The sequence below is a fragment of the Saccoglossus kowalevskii genome, chromosome 16 (genome assembly GCF_978046115.1).
Source record: "Saccoglossus kowalevskii chromosome 16, keSacKowa6.1, whole genome shotgun sequence".
In the NCBI taxonomy this organism is placed as follows: domain Eukaryota; kingdom Metazoa; phylum Hemichordata; class Enteropneusta; family Harrimaniidae; genus Saccoglossus; species Saccoglossus kowalevskii.
Window position 1 is genome coordinate 8,416,321 of NC_140656.1, and position 27,921 is coordinate 8,444,241.

A 27,921-nucleotide genomic window follows, 5' to 3' on the forward strand; every position below is an offset into this window, starting at 1 on the left:
TTTTTTTTAGTGTAGCCATCTGGTTAAATATCTCACAATAGTACATTATCTGAATATTAACTATATTCAACAAAAGAGAATGCTTCCGATGAACCTAAACTTCATTGTTTTCTCAGACTAGAATAGAAAACAGTACTACGAGTTATAATGCAAATGATTAGGGAAAACAACTCACTATGCCAAGTGCACCCCAAGATGCACCAATGGCCAATACACACTTGGTCACACTAAATTTCCCTACTTCACCTTCCACCACTATTTCAAACAAGATACCATAAGCTTTAGTCAGGGTTCGATATGTAATGCCGTTATTCCTATACTGATGGGAAAATCTATGAAACAGATGGGAGAGTCCATTGACAAAGCTGTCGACAATATAGTGTTAAAGAGTAACATATAATCTTAAAAATGGGTGTTGCTCTTTATATCCATATAAGGCAAGCAAACATACATACACAAAGAAATTGGAAAATAAGCGAATCCATTAGATCACAGTAACATTTATGCTGTGCTTTCCATCAACAATTGAAATATCCATATGAACTTGAGCCAAACGAATTCAGCTTCTAATGATGGTAAAACCAACGAAGAAGTGGGTAATGTGCTACTCTTACAGGTAGTTGAAGTAGGAAGTAACACATTGCAAATTCACAATTACAACGATTTATGAATATTCATTATCTATATTGTGTACAAATGAGCCAACTATTGTGGTTTGAGATTTCAATTTAATATAATAATCAGTTTCGTTTGAAATTAAGTTCTTCTTAAACACATTATGCAACATTGAATGGCAATACTCACATTAAGCTGGTAGGGGACGTTACATGTTTGTTCCAATAAAGTTGGCTAAAGGAACATTGCCGCATTTGGATAAAACACGCGCACTACAATACCTGAAATTATACCCGGAAGAGACCTTCACGTCCTTTCTGTCTATTCGACGAAACCTGTATGTGGGTTTGCACTTGTCATATGATTCATCTAAATTACAGATCCAGTCAATAATCGAACCACCCTAACAATAACAAAATACATATAGCTTGCATGTAAGCTATGCGTATTCATTTATGTGTACGTGTCTTATTAAAGGTATAAAATAATAATAATAATAATAATAATAATAATATGTAGCATACATGTTTCTTGGCAACTAGTCACATTAACACGTGACCACATCCAACAAATATAAGGGGATAATGCATTTCAGATAAAGAATGTAGTCTCATTGTAAAATAAACATTCAATAAACAAATTGCTGTGAAACAATATGGCATGTCAGGGAGACAAATTATTATTTCACAATGTAGGCATTGTGACAAATCTTTGACACACATAGCATAATTGAGGAGGCAGTGTAAGTTGGTTTGAATAATTACCGTATACGCAATGTTCTCGAAGTTCTCTCCTGCAAGCTTAACAATATCACGTAGTCGAAATATAGGGCACAGTGACTGTTGTTCGTCTTCTTCGTTGTACTGACAGATTTAAGATACGTGGAATCATCCGTTTCATAGAGATTACGCCTATAAAACATATTAAACGAAAATTGTATGCGGAATCCAGCGGTATACGATCCAAGTTCAGGTGAAAACTTGCACCGTGATTGTGTAATTCTTAAATGGTAATTTCCAAATATTGCTTCCGATTGTCAATTAGACATGTGATACATTTGATAGCGAATCGATAATCTGATTACCTGCAATAATTATTCATGGCCGTTGGTACTCACTTTTTAAAATTAAACTTGGGGAACAATATAGCGTTTTTTATGAATACAGTAAAATTTGCTGCCTCGTACAATACTGCTCTGTCTTTCCTGGGGAAAATGTAATAATTAATAATAATTTATTACTAACTTCATTATTTGTCAGAAATTAATAACAAATACAATAATTTTAACGAATAGCATTTGTATTGATATCTTGGTAGCTGGTCATTTTCAACTGGACACCATGTCCTAATTTCACACATGTTTTTTTACCTGGGTAATCAGGATGGTCTATGCATCTACCAGTACGTGGACCCATGTGAATGTAGATGACAGTATATGTTAGCTAGATTACTCGTAACAATTACTGCCTTATTATGTGAGCTCTAGTTGTGATTACATATGTATAATCATATCAGACTGACTCACCATGACCCATGGAAAGTGGAGGCTGAGTTAAGCAATCATCATCATTAACACACATTGATTATGTGAACCACCCACCTCAGCAAATTTGCCCTGTGTCTGTCCTTCTGTAATTAACATGTTGGTCATTACAAAAAATGAATTCTTCATCTGATGAATAGTAATAATGAACAGTTTCTAAATTACTCGGGTAATAAATTGGTTATTATTGTGTGAATCGTAGCGTGTACGTTCCGCTGGTATTTCATATTGTCGTTTTGTTTGTTATCATACACAAACTTACATACTGCGACGTATTGTGCACTGACATATTAAGTATGCAGTGGTCAGTGACGACTGTTACACTTGAAGTAACTGTAAATACTGCATCTCTAACTGCACTGACAATGTCGTGACCACAATCGCGCTGCATCATAACAATTAACAATTATTTAAGATTTTTTTTTAAATTATCAATCAAAGCTTACCAATATTACTAAATTATCGATTAATGATTGCAAACGGAAAAATGTTGTATTGATAGTTTTTTATAAATGTCAGTCTCATTGTTAAGTATTAATACATTTATTTATAATTTAATATATACAATAAACATAAACATCAACAACAAAAAACTGAAAGGACTACCTGCGGCGGAATGACATAGTCAGCTTCATCCCACACTCTGTCATAAGGTGTTGTATCTTTAACTGCAATGTAACTAGGATCTATGGTAGATAGATTCGTGTAACTGGCGCCTTTGACTTTTATGAATGTGATGCTTTCTACCGAATCGGTTACTTGGTAGTCTTTATGTACTATCATTGCATATCTAAAATATGGGAAAATATTTGTATTTTGTCAGAGACGTTATGTGCCGGAAAAAAAAATCTGAAGAAATGCGGAATACTGAGTCAATAGTGGAGGAAACTGGATCCTGTGATCATGAGCAACACTCTAAGAATTAGTGAGTAAATCTGAAATTTGAGAAAAACTTATATCTCGTCGCACAACAGTGAATTTAACTAAATACAATTAGGCTAATACGATGCCATTTAGCGTCGTACGTTAGTGTTACACAAGTCTATGGGAGGACCAATAGCTCTTCTGTGTCGATAACAATCTTAATATCTGAAAATAACAAAGTATTTGTACTGAGTCGTTGTCAGCCGCTTTAGTGAGTGATGTTTAATTTCAACAGAGGGGACTTTGTTTACTTCTCTGGTCAACGATAGTGTATACCTTTGTGTAAATACATGCGTTAAGCGATGTATTGATTTGGTGATCACATTGAGAAGTGAGAAGTGAAACACATAAAAGTTGAAAGTATACGAAGGATTGAATTTTGCTTTTTATACGTATCATTATATTATGAACGGCGCTATTATGTATGACGTCACTCGCCTGTATAGAACATGTTACTGAGGCAGTCGAGTGGATATCGTCCTAATGAGTAAATGAAATGTTCGAGTCACACTCTTCTGCAAACTGATTAGTTGAGGAAGTGACTCCAAACCACCGTTCAAATTATTTTGAACTAAATGATGTGTTGAAGGGTGTCGTTAATACGCAAATTGTTTTGTCTCCTCATATTTCACATATTTTCAGTGATATGCTTACTAACAATGGGTACTTACACAAGTAAAAAAGCAAATGCAATATAAACCATGTTGCTTTATAAGATACGCCAAAGCAGCGATTTTTCCAAGTCACTGTCTTGTATACTCCAAAATCCATTTCAGGAAACTTCATGACTGCGATATCTCAATGAACCGAAATCAATAGACATCAATGTCCACAGGTCAGATTATAAAAACATCTATGTACGGTCTCGTGTGCAGTTGGGATTCATATTTTCAACATCTCTTATCAAAAAGTAGACTGGGTCTATTAGAGTACAAACTTGTTCATAAAAATATGTATTCCACATTTCGAGCCTGTTTTGTGTTCAAGTCAACACACCTTAACAGTTCATTCCAGTTACGTGATTGAAAAAACAGATACGAATTCGGTATGTCATAGAAAGTATATAACTGACACTTAGTGATAACGAATTGCGACCATCAAAAGTGAACTTGAAAAACTTCAGCCAGTTTAAATATTGTCCGATGGCCTAAATGTTCCATAGTTACCTATCAATATATTATATATGTGACGTCACCAAGTCCAGTCAAATTACCAAAAGTTGCTAGTTTTACCTTTAAGCGTCAACAGTTCACAATCTGGTTAGACAGTCACAATAACAGTGAATCACACAAGTTTAAGCACAAGATGTTCATAACTACCGTGCACGTGAAGTGTTATATATAATGAGGATTTGGGTAATATGATATGAAACTCTGAAATTGGTATCCGGGTTCAATAATAGATTATATGCCTACAATTCCGTGTTTATCAATAGAACACAGACTGCACACGTAAACGTTTCTTTCAATGGGGTTTGCCATATTTCAGTTGCAAGTGGGGCGGAACAGGTTAAGTCATTTCGCGTTAGAAGTGAAACAAATTGTACAGCGTAAAAAACAAAAGCAAATGAAGGAAACATGTAATACTGTGTTACTGAATCTCCGCGGATAATAGTTTAGTTGGGGAGAATGCGACTAAAAAGGAATGTTGGAATTCAGCAGGTTACTTTTTACAACGCGGCACATGAATAGACTATTGAGACGCATTCAAACAGACTACCCAACTACTAGGATACATGAAAACCCAGCTTCTTAGCAAGCATAATTGCGTAATTTAGATTCAGAAATTCAGAAGATGTTACATTTTATATACGAGCGTGCCACGCGCGTCACAGAACTTACATACAGACATAAAGAGGACTGTGGACCAGACTTCAACAGAGAGGTCACAATACTTACACCCTGCAGGTGTTTTGGTATCCAATTAAAAATGTTGATTGAAAACTGTGTCAGGAAATTGTAGCTAATTTGAATAGTTTGTATTCACCATAAAATAAAGAGAATTATTCAAATAAACTTTTTATTGACGTAAACAGAAAATGTCAGTGGGACAGACAAGTGGCTATGGTTCACTATGTATAAAATCATCCAACTAATTAAGCTGCCAAATTGCACAAAGTTCATGAAATGTTGCACTGCAAATCACCGGTCATTTATAATCTGACACTGACAATATACAGAGGCGACGGCAAATTTTTTTTCAGAGGGGCAACCGCCAACCTGCCCCCCCCCCCCCCCCCGGTGCCGCCACCGCCACTGATGTGGTATATACCAGCTGAGAAGCCATTCAGAATATTCTTGGAGGCCCGCCCTCTATGGTGACGTTTGCAGTCAGATTAACAGCATGGTCGATTCTGAAATTCTCCGTGAATCCGATAGTTTGTTCATCACAATCGTTCCTCATTATTGAAAACGATATGTATACACGTATTTGTGTTGATTGCCCAGTGGATTAAGACAGTAATTACCATATGTGTGTAATTTCCTGGGATAGAGGTAGGAATAACTATTTTTCAGGGTGTGTGGTTTTCAGCAATCAACATTAAGACTGGATTTTTGTAAATAGTTATATGTAGGCGAGACGTGATAAATTTTACTTCACCAGTTTCGTTCTATCAGTATACCATCACAACTTGTCGCTATTTGATCTAGGTATTATAATGTAACAAAACCAAAGCACTATTTACTTGGCTGAATACGACTAATGTTCTGAGCTTTGTATATTTGGGAGTTTTCCATGCTACTATTTTTTTTTTTTCGTTCTTGTAATTTGAGTTTTTAATGAATGTGCTTCGAGTATACAAATTTCTTTTGTAATAAAGGTCGATTTGATTGGGTTAAACACGTGTCGATAAATTATGTGTTATCCTGCGCACCATTGTGCGCATGACATCATCATTGCGATGGCGAATCGAACATCGACGCAAGTGACGTCACGCATTCAACACAAGTACGACGTTCACGACAGTACAAAGCGCGGTATTATCCCAATAACGTCTGTCACTTGTCACCCCTGTTAGCTACTCTAACACCAACTCCAGCAAAAAACAGTTCTCCTTCACCAACAAACAGATATAAATTAAATGATCGATAAACGACAAACAATTGAATAAAGAGGTAACTATTGGCCGATGGAATAACATTGTATTACTTTATTTGCGCTTGCCATTGACTTGTATAAATATACAAGGAAATTTTTTTTTTTACATTTTTTTTTTTTTCATTATCGTCATATCAGTTTAATACATTACTTAAATAATAATATTTTTATACACTGCAGAAGAACACTTTATACGGGTTTAACCGTATCAATTAATGATGCTGTCCATTTCTTACTTGCCTTTCCATAATTTAGATGTAGTTCATTATTAATAGTTGTTTTGAGCTGGGACATAAATAAGCACCATCTCTTAAAGAGGGAGTGCATGGCAATAGTTAGAATTTGGTCGATAATTAATATGTTTGTTCCGGTAATAAGTGTTCTCATGTTTAACATTACGTCAGTGCCAAAGTAGATAAAGATAAAACATCTGATTTTGCCCCAAAAATTCCGTACATCAATACAATTATAGAATATATGGAGATTGTCTTCAACGACGAAACACTTATCACAGAATGGTGTGTTTCGTATTTTCCATCTGTACAGATTATATCCATTTGGCAAGATACAATGAATACATTTAAATATAAAATTTGACAGTTTTCTGTCATAAGTAGTGTACATACATCTTTTCCCCCAAATATGTTTCCAATATTCAGCTGGTATGTCATACTTGTTAGACCATATATATTCAACATAAGGTTTTTCAATTTGTTGTTGAGTCAAATTTGTGTACACCAACTTTGAAGTTATATTCAAAAGCATACCGTCATCATTATTAGTGTAAATATCAGATTCCGTGACACTTTCAAGCAAACTCATCCATGGTTTCAGGGCATTACAAAGCATATAATATTCATTTACCCAGTTAGTCTTGCTATATAAATGACGTAGAATCTTGTCCAGGTCTATTTTGTTAGCAGTTATTATGTCTTGCATATAGATAATATTAGACTTAATCCAGTTAGAAAATAATATGGGTTTTCCTTGGTAAACAATGAATCTATTACCCCAAATAATTTGTTTTAATATAGATTTGGTGCAATTTTGTTTGGAAGGTATAATATTTGATTGGTGTAATGCATGAATCATTTCTTTATAAAATGCTGGCAGAGATCCAAGATCAGGACAGTGTTGGGGATTTGAAAAATTACAATGAAAAATTATTTTGTGCATGTTATTTTTCCTGAGATAGAAAAAAGGTATTAACTTCCATCTGGGTTCCGTTTCTTTATCTGGATTTTATGTCAGCAGTCTCTTTACCCACGCTGCCTTTAACGCTTTATTATGAGCAAAAATATCTATCATTTTGATACCACCTTGATCATAATCTGCTATCACAGCCTTTCTTGATATTTTATGTTTTTTACTCCCCCATAAAAATTTGAAAAACAAAACATCAATCTCTTTCAGGGAATTATAGCTATAATCCAGAATGGGTAAAATATATGTTAATTGTGACAGAGCGAAAGTCTTCAGAATTGTCATTTTACCATACAGGGTAATATTTCGTTTTCTCCAGGGCATAAGATTCTTTTCTATCTGGGCTATCTTAACTTCCCAAATCCTATTTTTGCAAAGTAGTAAATCCATGCTACTATTTCTGCTTTTTCGAATATTTAAATTGAAATCAGCTGAGGCAGCCAGCAGAAACATGCGAAACAAACAATCTTGTTTATGAATCAAGGATAAGTACTTTATACTATTATAAATACATTATGAATATCCGCGATGAGGTAGTTTTTACATGAATTGGGTAAAACTTTACGAACTGCTGCAGAATAATGTATTAAGTGCAACATAACCAACAGCTAAATTGAATATTTGGATCAGTATTGCATGATTGATGCTATACATGCTTGATACTATTGGCATGCATTATTATAGAATCCATATTGCATTACAGATGACTTGCACGGTTGCATTCTGACTAAGGAGAAATTTCAAATTTTGCTTTATTCAGGAGCTTTGCAAGGTAATTGGTATCGATGAATCAATAACTATTTCTTACCATTCCCATAAAGTTGACAGTTGATGAATCATATGATATAATATAACAAATGAAAAGCGTATGTTTTTTTTGTTTAACTATGTTGACACAACCCAACTAGTCAGAAACAAAATATGTACCAGTTTGAAAGTATTGTTTGAAATATTTTGTTACCTAAGTATGTTGGAGAATTACAAGTGCGTGTGAAACGTTAGTTGTACAACATGACAATCTGGAAAAAAACATAGTTGCGTTTGCATTTGCATTTTCCAAACCATTTTGAGCTACATGTTGTTTGTGTATCAAGAAAACATGCTGAAAGTAATTAATTCGCATGCAAATTGTCTAATTTGTATGCACAGATTTCTAGATATGTTAATGTACCTTTTTCTCTGTGGAATTTTTGTTATTTATCACATATAGGAGATATGACCATAAAACCTTAATCATTGATTTAATCCCACTCATTGCTCACAAAGTTTTCTTGTTAGTAGACATATGATTCGACTGCAATATCCACATTTTAGATTCTCCTTGTAGATTGTGGTGAACCATTCACTAATCTTAAACTAAGCTCGATAGTCGAATGTTTTACGGAGGTACGAATTTAAAAACAAGCAAGGCGAGTTATGCTACTGATGAAGTGGATATTTTTCATTTTCCATATTTTTTTATTTCTTCTCGAATAAGTCATTCACTAAAAACCATATATGCGTTAGCTGTGTGGGACAATATGTCACGATCAGGATCTTATGCTTGGTTTTTTCCAATAGCAACTTATTCAATGTCAATAATTCCGAAGAATAAACAATACGCACATGTAGATGTTGTTATATTTATTCTGAATAAACATATCATATTGTTTAGCCTAACTTGTATTTTATTTATATATAACTGTTTTTAATAAAATTGTCAAAACAAATAAATATACACAGAAGTGAGCATTGTTTGTAGTGTGCCACTACACTTTGACGAGCCAACATATAGACTATTAAACAGTACTTAAAAATCATCTTAAATGCACTTCTATATGAAATAGATATTTTCAAAAAAACAAACATATAATTTCAAAAAGAATCTACCTAGTATATGCTTCTAATCATTGAAAGCCATTAGAGTGTCAAAGTTATAAAACAACGCAAAATATTCAAGTAATGACATATAATATTAACCTGTACAAACACCAACACTGTTGATTATAAAACACCGACTCTGGCTACTTTTTTTTTCTACCTTCACCAACAAATTTTGACAATTCTTCCTGGTCACGAACCACTACAGCCTGCAGCAGACTTTTGATTCTCACCAGCTGGTAAGTAGTCCATGCCTGTCAGTGTGTTACAATTCACCCATGGTCAGTGGTTTGATTTAAAAAACAGCCTCTATTCCGCATGGTCAAGTACATGTATCACATCTAATTTTAGTCATTTATGGTATACAATGTAATACTAATGAAGAAGACACTCTGTTAAGGTAGCTGTGATTGTAGAGACATCATGGCTTAACATAACTACTTTACACTTATAGAAATCCCGCAACCAATATATCATAAATGTCAACCCCACGTGCATTATTGCACATATTACACCCCATTCATAAAAGCACTGAATGAATCATGTAGATTATCCCGTCTCTAGATTTTCAATATCGTTATCACGTACACTTGAACAACATCATTCATCATTGTCCTACAACATAAAACATCATTATTATTATTATCATTATTAATTATTATTCATTACTTAATCGTCCTACGTGGGCTACATTTATTTCATAAGAACCAGGGTTTGGGGATAATTAGCCATGCTGAAAATATATTAGTTGACTATATTCAATTTTAAATTTAAATTTGTTACAAGTGTGCTTACATTCAAGTACCGAATAATAATGCCCTTGCCTTTTATTTCAGATTGCCATGTTCACTTCACCTCTTGGTTCTCGCATATTATCATTATCATCATCATCATCTCTATTACAACATTCAGAACAGAAGATGCATCTATATAATCCAATAAGCCATTTGCAAAAAGTCCTAAAAAGTCAAATGATATTAATGAATACCAAAATAATATCATATTAATACAATATGCAGCAATATACTCAAAGAAGATAACACTGAATCAGAAGTCGATGTCCATTCACCCAGTGACGTTCTGCTCTGACAGGTTATATTTGAATTTGAACGTTGTTTGAGGAACAGATTTTATGTATACTTTGTTCGGCTTCACTAAAACCAAACATGTTATAATTTTGTTGAATGCATAAATGTACCGCTTTGTCTATTTTGTTTGGCAAAATTCATTTTTAGAAATTTGTCTTGCACAATAGTCGACAACACAGTGGCAAGTTGTATCCGGAACTGTCACAAACGTATGTTGGTGTTGACACACCAGGAAGGCCAATATAAAAAGTCTAATCAAGAGACATTATTATTGATAACTCATCAATGAAAACTGTAATGTCTCCATTTTTTCTGCCTTTCATTGGTATTCACAAATGCAGTGTTCTGAAGACGGGTCATAAGGACAAAGAACAAAATTTTATTTCTGAAAAAAAGTAAACATTGTTTTATTTAACCAATCTGGGAAAGCGACACTACACACATAAAACATATTGAACAACTTTAGCACCATGAAGGTCGACAAGACCACCTCTAGCTATGGGCTAAAATCCTTACCGGGAAATGTATATAATTAATTCTCAAAAATAAATTTACATGATATACTATACAAACAAGATGTGTATGTAGCAAAAAAAGACAAAATATTACCATTCCCTGTCTTCAAATTCGTCCTCTGCTGCATTTCCGAATTGTTTGTTTGTCTTCGTGCTAACGGTATCGAAGATGATGGTAAACTGGTAAAAACACAATTATAGCATTCAATATGTTTTTAACACTTTGAATTGATCAGTATTGAGTGATCCGGCAGCTAGCAGAAGGGGTTATGCGCAACAACTTAAAAGGAAGACCGAAAACACAAATCCATCACGTATTTGAAGTTCGGTATCCCCTCCCTTTCCAAAGAGAAGATTATCAGTCCAGTATGACAGGAACAAGGGAGGGGAACTTACATCAACATACATGTTTTCTATTACTATAGTTCTGTATAGAAACAGTGATAAGGTGATAAATCATATGCAGCCACAGCTGAATTCAGTCTAGCACTAATTATAACTAGATTAAATGAAAGAATACGTACTAGTCCAAGCAATCCAAAAAGTGCACCAACGGCTAGCACCAAATTGATCCAACTGAATTGCCCTGCTTCTCCTTCAACAACAATTTCAAACAGGATCCCATATGCTTTGGTCAGGGTTCGGTATTGAATGTTGTTGTTTCGGTATTGGTAGGAAAATCTATAACGGAATAGATGTAAAAGAATCAAATTCACGTACACTCAAGTTCTAGTTTGCCGAGTATGATGTATTAGCAAATACAATAATGCCAGTCTAGAGAACTTAACACATAGCTATAAGCAATCATCACACAGAAATGACGGAAATATGAGTCATTGTATGAGACATCTCTATGTGGCCACATTGCAGTTACACAAAAAAGGCACAGAAACCATTTCTATTTCAAGTAAGCATTCGAATAATATTGTTCTGTTTTTTTAAGATGCACGATGTGAAAATAAATCCACAGTACTGCTTATATTACCGCACGGCAAGTGCGAAATGAGGATAGAACCCGTAGAAATAATTTGATTTTCTATAATATTCCTGAAAGATCAGAAAGTGGTGATTGCCATAAGTTTATTACAAGTTTTATTAAACAACACATAAAGCTTGACGTCCCAGTTGAAATTAAGCGTGCTCATAGATACCATGGTGGATACCATATTTGCTCCCCAATAACAAGAAGCCACATCTAATATACGTTGCATTTCTCCGGTACAGGGTGAAAGAAATGGTTTGTAGGAATGCTGCTGCATGCTTGAAGGGGAAACCATTTAAAGGCAATGATATTTCCATTTCTCAGGATTTTTCAGGGGGAACCCGAAATGCTAGACGGAAGTTAATACCGAAAATGCGAGAGTTAAAGTACCGAGATTCTTCAGGCAAAGTAAGAGTTGTTGGAATAGACAAATCTGCTGATATTTAACTATTTAACTTTACAGGTTATAATAATTTGATGGTGATCACTTCACTTTCTTTGGTGTCCTTTCATTTTAATTTATACTAGGCATGATTGGAATTATTAATAGCAATATGCGTATACACAATTATATTTGTTCATTAGAATATTTTGGGTCGTGTTTAGTCTAACGACAACAAATACTATAAAAACTTAGAACCGGCGTGCTGATAAAGCGGTTCATTTTTGTTTGTATTTTGCAAAACATGTTGTTAAACCTAGTTTTGCTTTGCTGGAATTTGTTCCCATTTTTATATAAATTTTCTGTGGTTTTAGTTAGTTTTCTTTCACCATATTGTTCTCATGTGGCAGTGGGGTATATTTGTCCCGACATTTCAAACATGATTAACAATATTTTCTGTCGTTAAATGTTCGAGGCTGTGCAGGAATTGAGAAGAGACATGATATTTTTAGATGGTTAAAAGAAAAAGAATGTTCAATTGTATGTTTACAAGATATACATTGTCAGGCGGGTAAGGAAGAAAAACGGGAAAGTGAATGGCGTTATAAATGTTTCATTAGTCTATATAAAGATAAAGTCTATATAGAGATAAATATCAATTAAATTTGGAGTCTCAAATTAACGATATAGACTTTTAAACACTGACTATAAAATTGCCACTAGTTGTATAGCAGAGCGTATTAAGAAATTATTGCCAATTTTGGGCAGTGATACTCAGACAGGTTATTTAAAGGGTAGATTCATGGGAGACAATACTCGTTTTGTTTATGATATGTTGCATTATACTGAAGAAAATCAAATTCCAGGGCTTTTATTGTTACTGGATTTTGAAAAGGCGTTTGACAGTATAGAATGGGAATATATTGATGCTATTTTACACAAATATAACTTTGGGATTAATTTAAGAAACTGGATTAAATGTTTTTATACTGATATAAGAAGTTGTTTCATAAACAATGGTTATACTTGAAATATTCAAATGTTTTCTAGGGGGTAAGGCAGGGAGACCCTTTGTCGCCTTACCTCTTCATTTTAGGTATTGAACTGCTTGCGGTGGCATTGAAGAAAAATAGTAATGTAAAATTCAACACGAGGAATTGTTATTGGGGCAGTATGCCGATGATTTACTTTTGACGCATGATGGTTCAGAGTTGTTTATAAAATCAGTCTTTTCCTGGGCAATTTCGGTCACATTCCCGGTCTTACCGTTAATGTTCAAAAATCAAAAGCTATTTAGTTCGGGTCAAAAAAAGGGAACAAGAACAAATTTGTCTAAATCTACATATAACTTGGCTGGAACATACTTTTGATTTATTAGGTTTGAGTTTTGATTTAGATTTGAAGAAAATGGTGGCAAAGAATTATAAGACCAGACTTAAAAAGATAACTTCGCTATCGTCAATGTGGAAACAGAAATCTGTGTCGCTAATTGTTAAGGTAACAATAGTTAAAAGTCTGGTGGTAGCACAATTAGTACATCTTTTAACATCATTGCCAAATCCGTCCAATGATTATTTCAATCAACTTAACAATGTAATTTTTTCTTTCATTTGGAATGGAAAAAGAGCAAAGATTAGCAGAGAGACACTTAGTCTTTCGCGGGAAGAAGGGGGATTGAATTTGATGAACAAGGCAAGGTTTGCAAGCTCGTTAAAACGGCTTGGGTTCAAAGGTCGTTGTTAAACTGCTCACACCCGTGAAAAGCACTTGTCTGCTATTTTTGAGCAATCTGATACGCCCAAGAGTTGGGAAGCAGATTCCAGGTTTATAAGAAATCTGAGATATTGCATATCTAACGATTTTTGGGAAAATATTTTAGAAACTTTGGAACTTTGTATCTCCAGAAAAGTTAAATGTGGTATAATTCAAAATCAGACACTTTGGTACAACTCTCAAATATGTATGTAAGCATGTTAATTACTTGCTTACTGATGAGGAAAATTTGATGAATTTAACAGAGTTTATACATAAATATACTTTTAAGGTTAGTTTTATAGAATACCCGATGCTTATTAGTGCAATACCAAAATCTTGGAAATCAACTTTAAAAGAAACGCCAGAGAAATTGTCAAAAATTTAAAATTTCATTGTTCATTTTTCAAATAAAAAGAAGCCACATAGTACACGACATACTCATGGACACAAATCATAGCATATTATTGAAGGTTCATAATAAATGGGAAGATAAGCTTGAAGTGCGGATAGAATCTGAACAATGGTCTTACATACATGATTTACCTTTCCGCTGTACAAGTGATACTAAGCTACAAGCTTTTCAGTTTAAATTTGTATATCGGGACATTCCGACTAACAAACAACTTTGCCAGTGGGGTCTGGTAGGCTGTTCTTTGCGTATATTCTGCAATTATGATGTTGAATCTTTAGAACACATTTTCCTTACAAGTGTATTTTCGTATTTCTTATTTCGCAAATAAAATATATTAAAAAAAATGTTTAATAATAATAGTTTTAAAAATGTTCGAAAACAGCATATGCATTTCATATTCTAACACATGCCTAATACTTCATAAATTTAGGGAATGCTCGGGCAAAAGAATTTGTATAAGAATAGAGTTAAGTTAAGCTTAGAAAACATTTATCACTTTACTTGAAATGGTATCCAGGAGCTATCTTTGCGTCTTCTCTGTCTATGCGACGAAATCTGTATTCAGGTTTGCACTTGTCATATGCATGTGGTATGTCCAAATTACACCTCCAGTCAATAATTATTCCAATCGACCCACCCTATATAACGGTAGAATAAACGGTATGTATATAGCATATTTGATTGCATTTTCAAGGTAGCTTTACACGTTAGATATTAGAGATATTATGTAAATATTTGAAACGAAAATATATGTAGTCAGCACAGTTTTGAAAGGAAATTTGATCTTTTGATAAACATCTTGAGGCATAAATGTTGAGCACACGATTGGTCCGTGAATAATAGATGGACTGGATTGCGTCATAGACCGGATGTTAATTAAGGAATAACCTCCCGCCGAAGAAGGCAAAGTACGAGATATTGCAAAATTCACGACATATAGGCACAGGCCGCAGACCATTGCATACATCGAGTGTTATACTAGATTCCAGTCTATCGAAAAAAGTTGTAAAGAACGAGTTTACTTGCATATAACATAGGATTATGATTATGCCCTAGAACATGAATATTTGTAAACTTAGTATGTAGCTTAGACTGTCGACAGTCCTCGGGCCTAATGTAATTGTGTATCTTAGACTTGATGGGAAATGCGAAGCATTTCAAGCGAGGGACCTTAGTTCCGGGAGACTGTCCCCTTCTGCAGGTTTCTAGTTGATATGAATAATTCATAAGTTGACGCTGACGTCACGAGATGAATTATATTAACATAATGAATGCAAATTTATTCTAAATGGGCGTACCTTCTGAATGCGTTGGTTGTTCAACTTACGAACACAATGAACACAGACACTCTAACCAAAATAAAAAAAAAGTATTATATCGCCGAGAACCAAGGAAACCACGTACATTGTTTGTGGTAGTCAAATAGTAAATATAGAAAACCGGAGGAGACTGTTTCGTGGGATCAACAGAACTACTACATGCGAAGAAATCGAATTTGTTGTGGCAGAGACGGTCGATCCACATCTTGCCAGTTCGTATGTGTGCTGAGAACGTCGATTCTGCATAAAAACATGGGAGGTCCGACTTCCTATGTTAATGACTTACCGCTTCCCGTGGGCATGCTGACAAACACGTCTCTCTCCTCTCTGTAGTTTGTGATAGTGTCTCAAGAAATATCATGGTAGTCTAAACGTTCCAGCACTTTTATAATGCACTCGTAAAGATTTGTTTGTGTCATGATATCAAAAACTGCTGTGGAAAGTATAGTACAGTCAAAACAAAGTTCGCGTAAGTCGTGGGCGATCCTAGTAGCCAGCGACCCCTGACCCTTTTCACGATTAGCCACGATAAAATGATAGACATCTGCGCGACTATTCATTTGCATATGAAAGTACCGGGATCTGGTAAAAAATCTTACCAGTGAATTTACAACACCGGACAGTCGGTCGTGCCTTACAGCACTCCATACTTCCTGACCCAGCGTTCGCAATTTATTCACGCATATTACGTTTATACACAATATTTATTAATAATAACATATTAATATTAGGTACGACTGACTGTCGACAGTCTATATGTAGCTATACTATCAGGGGGAAATTCTTCTCCTCTGGGTTCTCCACACGTGTCAGGGGGGAATATCTCGTCTCGTCTCTCTATCGCGTCCCCTTGAGGTGCGGGGTCAGGAAAGTCACTTAAACTTTACAGTCAAATAGTAGCACACAACAAAATACGTTTCAACTCTCGTCTTAGTCAGTCAGTCGAGTATTCTATAAGACACAGCGCCCTGGGGAAAAGTCCCCAAGACTATCGCAAGGCTGACCCAAGACTGCCTCTAGACTGTGTCAAGACTCGCCCCAAGACACTCCAGGACTGCCTCTGTCGTGGTGTTCTCGCCAAGACCAACTAAAAACTCTTTATTCACTTTCAAAACCTTAACCAATTACAAAGAAGTAAAAAGACTCTAGGGCGTAACCTTCAATCATACAGCCAATCACACTAAGCACTGAACACGTCATATCTTTTGATTAATCGTTCACTATATTAGTAACTGCGAATACCAACTGTCAGAAATAGCGGTCCGGATAGCAACGGTTATATCGTAATTAGTTCCAAATCACTGAGTCGAGATCCGTCCAGGACCTCGCCTGCCTAAACGATGACAGACATAACACAGCCATTCGCTAGTAATCAGCTAAATAAGTCGATCAACAGATACACGCGAACAATTTCATCATACATCCCTTCACTCAAACTGAGCTATGCCTCCCGGCATTGCACGTTCATAAATCAAAGATACCGTCATCTACTCATCGTCATACGGGTTAAATACAATACTAATAAAAGGTATAAATCAAAAGAGTAAAACACACTGATTAAATACAATGATTATAATTCTAAATACAATGGTTATAAAGTCACAAATACCAACGGTTATAAATCTAAACACAAGGGAAAGGCAACCAATCGACTCGCTTTTCTCAAACGGTCCGCCGAGAGTAACCCTTCGCTGCACTGTCTCCCGTTACTAAGGTTACAAACTCTATATCAAAAGGTCAAAAAAACTAAGGCGTGGCGGTGTAACCATGCGACCAGCCAATCGCTGCAGTCGACAGCATGATCACGTGATTACCAGGGATGCGTCTCTCGGTTAAAGCATTGCAAAGCGGTAACTAATAAAGAATGAATAAACAAACTATTAATCAAAGTTCTGTCATATACGCTTATAAACTTCAAACTGAACTCACAAGTCGTCGAATCTAAACAAAAGTCATACGGAGTGGAACGGAATGCAAAGACAAAGTTGCTATCATAACACATTACTCCTCTTGCAATTAAGATGGGAAACAGTTAAAACGATAGACACTACTAAGTTACATATAATCCTGTCAATCATGAACAAAAGCTTGCGTTATCAAACAATACGTATATAGGTGCACCACACTCTCATTTCAAAAAGACATTAAAATACGTTACAAAGTGCTCTCAACTCAAATCAACTCAAAAAGCGTCAGAAGTATTCTCAAAACAACACGTAAACTTCAATAACTCTCAAAACGTTGATATCTCTGTACATCGACAAATCTCAAAACTCTTAAAAACTCTTTGGGGCATTACTCTCCCCATCATATTCCGTACTCATAAACTCAGTAAAACACCATAAAACTTCACAAAACTCATAACACTGTGTTGCAAATACTTGTCCACTGAAACACGCTTAAATCGTTATAAAGGACCTCGCACATCACTAAATATAAGTTCAAAACAAAGATCTGGGCGCTCACATACATACAATTCAATATCACAAAAAATGTTCAAAAAAGCGGTAATAGAAATACGTTACATTACTAAGCAAAAGAGCCGGGATTCTGAAAAAGAGGTCAATGTCTTAAGGTACATTGTCCGTTACAGTGTCCAGCCAGCAGTTCTCTAAACAATACACAAATAGCTAAAGTTCTAATCAAAGTCTAAGCATCTCTTCTCTTTTCGTCGCGTTAGTCCGGGTCGTTATTTCATCATCTTGTCTTTAATGTCGCTCAATTCTTGATTATTCAGTCCTATTCGATACTCGTCTTTCCTAAGGGGCTCCGAAGTCTTCATCTCTTCACCGTCGTTCATCGGTGCCATACTGGTAAAGGCATTAGTCGTCAAGCGCAGTTTCCGAGTCATCTGTGCCACAGTTCTTCACAGGATGTCAATATGTGTGTTAAACACCTGCCCGGGATCTCCACTCACGTATCAGGGGGAAAATTCTTCTCTCGGTGGGGTTCTCCAACCCTTGCCATGGGGAAATGTCGTCTGACTCTGTATCTCGTCTGCTTGAGGTATGGGACCGGGAAAGTCACTTTAACTTTACAGTCAAATAGACGCACACAACAAAATACGTTTCAACTCTCGTCTTAGTCAGTCAGTCGAGTACTCTATAAGACACAGCGCCCTGGGAAAAAGTCCCCAAGACTATCGCAAGGCTGACCCAAGACTGCCTCTAGACTGTGTCAAGACTCGCCCCAAGACTCTCCAGGACTGCCTCTGTCGTGGTGTTCTCGCCAAGACCAACTAAAAACTCTTTATTCACTTTCAAAACCTTAACCAATTACAAAGAAGTAAAAAGACTCTAGGGCGTAACCTTCAATCATACAGCCAATCACACTAAGCACTGAACACGTCATATCTTTTGATTAATCGTTCACTACATTAGTAACTGCGAATACCAACTGTCAGAAATAGCGGTCCGGATAGCAGCGATTATATCGTAATTAGTTCCAAATGACTGAGTCGAGATCCGTCCAGGACCTCGCCTGCCTAAACGATGACAGACATAACACAGCCATTCGCTAGTAACACGCGAACAATTTCATCATAATACACTGAATGCATACAAAAAATTAAAATGTAGAATAGAACAGCATAAACACAAACAATAGCATAAAAAAATATTACATTCTTTTACTGACTACGTCAATGAAATACAGGGTTAATTAAACACCAGATTTTCCTCATTTCCATTCCGGTTCTTTAACAGTTAAAGGTCTATTGAAAGTACAGTTGTGAAAAACGGAGGTCTGACTCTTCATACTACTAAATGTAGATATTTGACGTTCAGCGGTTTTTGGTTCGGCAAGGTTTGAGCCAAGGTGTTGTCGTGTCAGTCAAAGGCTGTGTACACCGTCGCTCTTATACTCGGGACAAATCTGTAGCTTTCCAAAATTCCCATCATTATATCCTCTAATTTGTTTAACCCCATAGGGGAATTGCAATACCATATGGTTTCGTCGAATTCTGCGTAATTCAGTGTTTTTTTAAACAAATGACATTTACACGTGGTGCAATTTTGTCAGGTGTAATTCGAACAGTTATTATTAGTGGCATGCAATTAGTCTGTGTCTTTTATTCATCGTCAGAAAGATTTTATTTTTTCTTGAAACGCGTATTCATTGATTTTCTGTCCACCAGCATACACCAGCAACACGTCTCCCAACATTAAAAGTTAAATGTAACCAAACTTTTCTCGTTTGTGATCACTTGTCCACGTTGGTGTCGGCCAACTGTTTCTAATTTATTTTGTGTTCAACTTTATCGCTCGATTTAAAGTTGTGAGCCTTTGAAGCCGTTGTTGCCAGTGTTGAACTCGCGGTGCTTCATAATATTGAGGTTGTGATATAAGAGATAAGTTTATGTGTTGATTGGTCGCCGCTCGCATTGCACTGCACCGAAACACGGTCTCTCGTTCTGCTTGACTACGCAACTCAGCATAACACTTTTGAGATCTCCATTACCCAAATACTCGAACTCAGGGATCTTCTCAGTTGATTGAGCAAAATTGAAAACCATGTTGTAAACAGTTAGACAAAGAGTAAACAAAGACACCTTTCAGAATTCTTATTCCACGTCCTGTTTGATTGTTGTATTTTTTCTTTCTTTCCTCAATCACTCAATCTCATCTAGTTAGCCACCAGTTAGCTAAACTAACAAATCGGGGTTTCTGTTTCTTTGTTGTGCGGCGAACGGTGATCAACCAACGACCAACGCTCACAATTTGGATCCCGAAATTAACAAAAAGCAATATTATGGGTTTTATAGTTTGCCAGATATTTTAATTCGATAATTTGTCCAACATTTTTTCAAAATCCATCCCCTAAATTTCCTTAAAAATCCAATAATTCCGGTTTTATATATTTCCGCATTGAACTAGTAGCCAATTTTGTTTTTGACCAACCAAATCGATTGATTGACACCATTAATAAACTGGTATAACATAATTGATGTCATTCGCAGAATAATAGTTAAATAGTCTCGATAACATTAGCACTGTAAAATTTAAGGTCACCGCAATAAAAGTATTTGCACAACTGTCCTTAGGATTGAAAATAAATCATATTGTCCCCTCTAGTTATTAACAAGAATATATGTATTACCGTATACGCGATTTGATCAAAATCACCTCCAGCCTGCCTAACAATATCACCAAGTCGGAATATAGGACACAATGAATCTCGTTCATTTTCCTTGTTGTACAGGCAGTCTTCCAGAAACGTATAATCGGCAGATTCCAAAATGTTGTGCCTATGAAAATATAAACAAAAAACAATGTTTGCTTGCATGTCTAAGAAACTGGCTTAGATTTAAAGGATCTAGATATTGAGCTACAACTTCTAGTCTTCTACGGAAGTCTTAGGTAATTATTCTATTGAGTTTGTATAACATGCCTCGATACCATTCTGTTAATTTGAAAGATTTGTTATATTTCTTCTACAAACTGACTTAAATGATATATAATATAATATATTATTTCTGATTAGTAGTATTTATAAAAAAAATTGCTATAAAATATTTTGAAGACGAAATTATCATTAAATTGTATTCTATCATTCTCCCTTTTGAACTTAAATCAGGACTTGGAAAAATTGATTATATATGAATACTGTTTTTCATTTCTACTACGAATACGTTAATATACTGCAATCCTTGTCAAATCTGAAAATATTTTATAGAACACATAAAAAAATTATTAACTTCCTGTCACTCGACCTCAAATGCATACATCCACATATTTTATCAGGTCATACATGTATTATCAATGTTATAAATAAAATTATACCTCGCCACGTAATTTTTTGCGATATGATTACTACATCAAAAAATGCCTTGTAAAACTTTTTCACAATCACTAATCACATTGAAATTTGGCATACATTATATATACAGAACCTAGTACATTGATTTTTTTGGTAAGTTGGTAGTTCAGCAGTGACAATGTATGTCTAATCACTAAATGGGCTATGGTTTGGTTCATATTTATCCGATATTCTGCAAAGGCGCATCACTTGAGTGAAATCACACACATGACTACCAGGATGGTCCGATTATTCCAAAGATGGCAAGTCTGTATTTGGATGCTCTGGTATCGTGAGAAATGTTTACAATGCTAATACTTACTTTTTGAAACCGAACTTCGGAAACGCTATGGCGTTTTTTATGAGTACGGTAAAATTGCATGCTTCGTATAGCACTGCTCTATCTTTCCTGAAAATATACAACAATAAACAATGTTCAACTGTGATAATTTTCGAATAATTCATAAAAATATAACAGCACTTGTATTTATAGTTATTCAATACCTCGGTAGTTGGTCCTTTTCAACTGGACACCATGTTCTAATTTCACATGTATTAGTCCCTGGATAGTCTGGGTGTTCTATACATCTACCAGTACATGGCCCTGTCGATAAAGGTTATATATATATATATATATATCTGTTTAATTCGTTTAAAAGATTCCTCTCATTAGTAAATAGCGCCCTCACTCCACAATATTTGATGAGTCAGGTGCATCTATTGGCTAAGCTTGTTGTATAGGAACCATTAATGCTGTAGGGTGTACTGGAAGGGGTGGAGGATTTCATGTTTGTAATGACTGGTTGTAATGCGGTATCTCTTTGTTTTCAAGATGCAGCCTGATATTTGTTGCTTTCTTGGTTGTTCAATTGTGGCTAAAATTTGTGTGGTGGGTGGAAGATGTGTTTATTGCTTGTTGAGTCATTGTTTAGACACCCTGCAGCTTGAAATGGTATGGTCCAAATACAAATTCGATATGGTGGTGTTGAATATCTGTGCGATATGGCAGTGTCATCTAAAAACCACGCATCAAAATGATTTCTGTTTATTTATTTACTGTTGTAGATCCTGAGAACTAGCCATTGAATATGATGTCGGGAATAAATGGTTTTCTGAACAAGCTTTATTAATTATTGCTGGCAATATTCCAGTATGAATTGGGAGCAAACTGTGACACCAAATCTAGTCGTATTGTTATGCTTCTAAAATATTTTTTTTTAAAATAAAATAAATATAAAGAAGTGTGGTCTGCATTTCTTTTTTTTTTCTTTTTTTATTTGTGAAAAAACTGGAGTGTAAACAATAAAACACTCACAGTGCAAGGCTAGTTCACCAACATGTCTATTCTCTTGCTTGAGTGTGAAAGTACATGGTTTAGTGACTACCTCTTATATTTTTAAATTTTAGAATTTTTTTTTATTTGGGAAGGTTCTTCTATAAAAATAGAACAGATATATATATATATAAAGTTTCTGGCTTCATTATGTTGACATTCCACATTTCACAAGCGAAACATATTTAAAACATAATTTAAAATTATCAAAATGCAGTTTAAATATTTAATACATTGTTGCAGAATAAAATATTCTGTTTTTCTGTAAAGTTTCCACAACCCTCAAATAAACTGAAGGCCATCTGCAGTAAAATATCTTGAGAATTAATAATGATTTTTTGTTTTTTAAATCATATCACAATATGCAATCTTCAAAAAATAGGACTTAGCAGATATTAATGGTAATTGGGTATAATGGGTTTTATTTTAAAAACCTACATCCATATATCAAGAATATACAGTACAAACTTATAATATACGATTATTAGACATAATTAGTAAAACTTGGCTGACCTATTATGTACATCTTACTTTAGATGAAATACCAAATGTTTGAAAAACTCACCGTGTCCTCTATAAAGGTGAGTTGAACAATCACTATCATTCACACATACTGCAGATCGGACGATGGGTTCCTGAATGTAATAACGAGATAATAATACAAAACAAAAAAATAACCAGATCACTGTATACATTTACACATACCTGTGTTTGGATAACTAACATTTAAATAAACATTGTTTGCATGCATATTATGAACATTTTATAATTCAAATAAATTCTTAATCTGACTTAAATGAAAAACACGAAAATTAAGTATATAGTAAAATCTGCACTTATATTATTTCAATTTGCACACAATCAGTACTAACATTAAGATCAGTTTCTAACAATACAGCAACAGATCATGCCATGTCAGCGTGTTTCCATTTTCAGACTGTGCACATAAATGAGCAAGCCAACTCAGCCATGTAGCATATAGTTTAGAAATAGCTGTATGTAACAATAATGATTGGGTGTAATTCTGTTTTTTATCAGATCGCTGTAAAATCATAAGCCGTAAAACGGTTAAACTATATAGACTTGCCTGTTGCTACTCTCATATGCCACCCACCTCAGCACATTCGCCCTGTGTCTGATCCTCTGTGATTATCATGTTGGTCATTACAAAAAACGAGCTCTGCATCTGATGAAGTAATAAACTTTTGTCATATCATTTTAAAATATAAGGTTGGTTGCAGGATAAAGACTATTTTCCGTGTACTGTGAGATTATGAGTGGAATCGAACGTAAAGGTAGGACAAACAAAGGTCATAGCTACGTAGTGGCGTCAAACATCGCGTGGGATTCGACAAACGCGATAATAGTGTTTGGACATTTTTCGCTTAATAATGTGCTGGACAACTTTGATGAAGTGAGGGTATATCAACGCAATACCCCCTGAAAGATCGACATTGAACTATATAAAAAAAAAATTAAATCAAATCATACGATTTTTGTGGTCTTCTTCTTTCACGCAATCCGTGAGATCTCGCAGTGAACCGAAAAACCACCTAGTAACCATGTACATATAACATAAAAGGGTGAATTCAAGTGACTTGACAAATATGCTTTGTATTAGCCTCTCTTGTCCCTGTTGTCATAGTTACGCCACTATGATAATTTTATTCTCACTCAAAATTCAAAATGAGCATAAGTCGATCAGCTCATAGTTTGTATGATCTACTACGTACAGGAACGCTGAACTAAACAAAATTGAGCTACCTAAATACGGTGTGGTAATTGCTTATGGATTGTACGTATGGGCCACCGTATAATGCCATGCGACGACGCACTTACTTTCGTCGTTAAAGAAGGTGGCTCAAATCATATTGTGGCCGAGTAACTTTATCAAACACGTAACTACGTCATGTGGATGAAAACGTGTAGTTTTTTATACTGCTTTTCATACTGCATGTGGATAAATACATTGAACTGCGAATTAGAGCCAAGATCGTTCGAACAAAACACTACTTTAAGGTAAAAGTCTACTCATAAATTAAAATACGCAGAATGTATTTAGTTTGCAATAAACTGTACTCCAAGGAAGTATTAGGATATTGAGCTAAAAAAAGTTGGGGTCCCTAGCCTTTTTTCGAGAAATGGATGGTTGTATTTTAGTGAAAAGTTGCCATTTTGACACTACTATAACACTTTTACCACAGGTTCCTATGACAGAGATATTATGCAATATCTCAAAATCTAGCCTGGTGACATAGGCTGAAAAAATGATATATTGTTAATGATGGAGTACTTTTTGTTCTGAATTATTTAAAAAAAAATATGGGATTTAAAAAGTGTTCTCAACATGCCCAACGATATTACAAAATAAACATGTTCGTTAAATATTGCATCTAAATACGAGATGAAGTTTAACTATAACATAATTATCATTACAATGGTTACCAATAAAATAAAGAGCGCATTTAGAAATGCATAATGTTAGCACGAGAGAATGTTTTTCAATAACAGCTGTCAGGCGCTTTCGAAATTAGTGAGCACATCCTGCTGCGCTGCAAGAACAGTCGTTTCGCAAAAAAACATTGAAATTGTTTTGAATCTTGTTGATAATGACAGTACGACGAAAGTATTGATTTGCTTCTGTTCCATCACACACGTGGTAATGGTTGTCTGTTTACAAGTATTTCTAATTATAGTAATACGTTAATATTCATGTATAAACAACAATAATACAATTCTGTAATATACTACCTGCGGTGGAATAATGTAGTCAGCTTCATCCCATAGTCTATTATAAGGCGTTGTGTCCTCAACCGCGATGTAGCTAGGGTCCACAGTGGACAGATTCGTGTAGGAAACTCCTTTAATCTTTGTGAATAAAGTGCTTACTACAGATTCTTTATCTTGATGGTTTCCATTATAGATGACGAATCTAAAATATCGCGAAAAATATATAATATTAACATTGACGTATTTTATTTGGCAATAGAAATTTCTCGTTATGACTATTTTAATTACCTATTTGAACACGAGTTTTGCGTGATATCGTGACAGTGGGGCATTGTGCGTGTTGTGTAAAGATCGCATTCACTGTTTCTTGAAAACACATTCATTTTGATGGTTGAAGGTCGATGATCTAACTGAATGGAACTGATTCGCATGTGCTTGATCACACAGGTCGGTAACAACTTTCAGTTTATCATATGAAGCATGCGCATCTTACAGTCCTAACGAGTGTGAACAATAAATGGGTGCTTATAAACACAAATTAATACACGATTACATGATATGATTGTAATCGGTTGTTCATTGCCTGACTTGAACATTTGGCTTAGCAATAATTGAAGAATCCAAATTAAGTACATGTACACGTATAACAAATGAGACACGAGTACGTGGTGTGCAACAGCAAACAGCAGGATACAGTGATTAGCTGAGCATGTTTCGCGGAAAGGCGTATCACGCACTGTTTCAGATTTGGTCCCCTTCACACCTTTGAACATTAGCCGTTTCCAGACCGGTCTATAGATGGTCTGTGGTTATGCGTAGATGAATGTTCGGGTCATGCGCGTTGTCTCTCACTATCACTAATAAAATGATTGTGACTAGACACAATTGATATGACCCAATTAACCACCGATCTTTTATTTGAAAGTACGCTATTGGAGTTATTGATATAACAAAGGGTGGTTAAGAGTGACAGACATCCCAAGAATCGCCATATCGTTGTCATAGTTTCGATTTGGATCGCTGTATATAAACGCTATTTTCAATGAAGGATATTAACGTCAACATTTTGCCTTTGTCTACAGTGCTACAATACATTTCCAGTTTGAAATTTGCATATTATCATTACGTACCGTCAGTTCGAGTGTGCGGCTAAAGAACGTACTCACACTAGTATAGCGATGAATATAATAGCCCATATTCCTTTATATGATAAACAACAACACCAGTTGTTCCATGACACGGTCTTTGGAACTGTATAGCTTGTCAGCATTTCACCACTGTTGAATGGGGGAAGATTCACACGTGCTTGTCTGCTTTAGCTGACACCAATTCACCACCCGTACTGTGATCTAAAATAAATGTACATCGACCATAATTCACCCGCTGTCACCGGCAATTACATTATAAGTACGACTCTCGTAGTCTTATACACAATCAAACATGTGTGTTTCTTGTGGGGGGGGGGGGCTTTTGTTTGAGACCATTCTAAACAAGGATTACTAGTAACCATAGGAAATTACACAGAGAGGAAGAATTCTAACACACCTAGCCATGGAATCAGGGCTATATCACTCCCATGTACACAGAATGGAAATTAATCATTTGTAGTTGTGTGATGTTTACGTCATCTATATTGGCTTAAAATACATAAAAATACGAAAATTGCAGCAAACTGCAAAAAAACTAAAACACTCTGTTCTGTACTCCGATAGAAAGTGGCGTTTTTCGCAAAAGTAGATCGGGTCTGAGTTTTTCATGTCTGAGATCTGACCACACCCTGATTAAAATGCCTACCGATTTCTGAAACTCTCTTTCAAAAACTACTCTTTGCTAACATCCTTCACAAAAATATCAACCTGATCACCCCTGTACCTGTTATAAGCCTGTTGTGTTTCACGACCAACAAACTTGTCGCGGCGCTTGGAAAATACTGCTGAAAGTCTCCGCACCGCAACCACAATAATATCCACTTTGCTTTGCCCTCTCCCGTTTTCACACAGACGTCGGTGAAGTCATACACCAATGAATTACAATGAATATGTTTCCAAGAAATACAGTAAAGCTTTAAGGCGATCATCCTGGCCAGAAATTACCATATTAGTACCACGACGTAATGATTGTATTTACAGTGTTGTTCCAGGTCATGGTACATTCTAAATTCCTTAGTAGTACATTCGTTTAAAATTGATTGTTCACATAGAACAGTCAGTGAACAGACAGTGATTTTTTGGTATATAAAGCCCGGACAGTCTTTGAATTAGTTAAAAACTGGCTTTGATAGTGCAACACCCCGAACTACGATCCTCTTATGTGAAGCAAGTTTGTTTGCCATCCAACGTCGTGGGTTCTGAACAAACTGGGCGGA

The 27,921-nt window shown here is 35.3% G+C and overlaps 1 protein-coding gene across 1 annotated transcript; it reads right to left on the reverse strand.

Annotated features, from left to right (window-relative positions):
• Nucleotides 1-26,548, reverse strand: LOC100374289 (P2X purinoceptor 4a-like). The gene is made up of 15 exons (XM_085491498.1): nt 26,532-26,548; nt 25,578-25,758; nt 23,941-24,012; nt 23,392-23,461; nt 21,998-22,097; nt 21,816-21,902; nt 20,795-20,942; nt 14,880-15,016; nt 11,372-11,528; nt 10,942-11,027; nt 10,081-10,203; nt 2,765-2,948; nt 1,380-1,478; nt 897-1,018; nt 1-332 (listed from the first exon to the last, which is right to left on the reverse strand). The coding sequence occupies exons 1-15, from the start codon at nt 26,546-26,548 to the stop codon at nt 158-160; spliced, it is 1,758 nt and encodes a 585-aa protein (XP_085347624.1). The 3' UTR covers nt 1-157.
• Nucleotides 26,549-27,921: the final 1,373 nt, after the last annotated feature.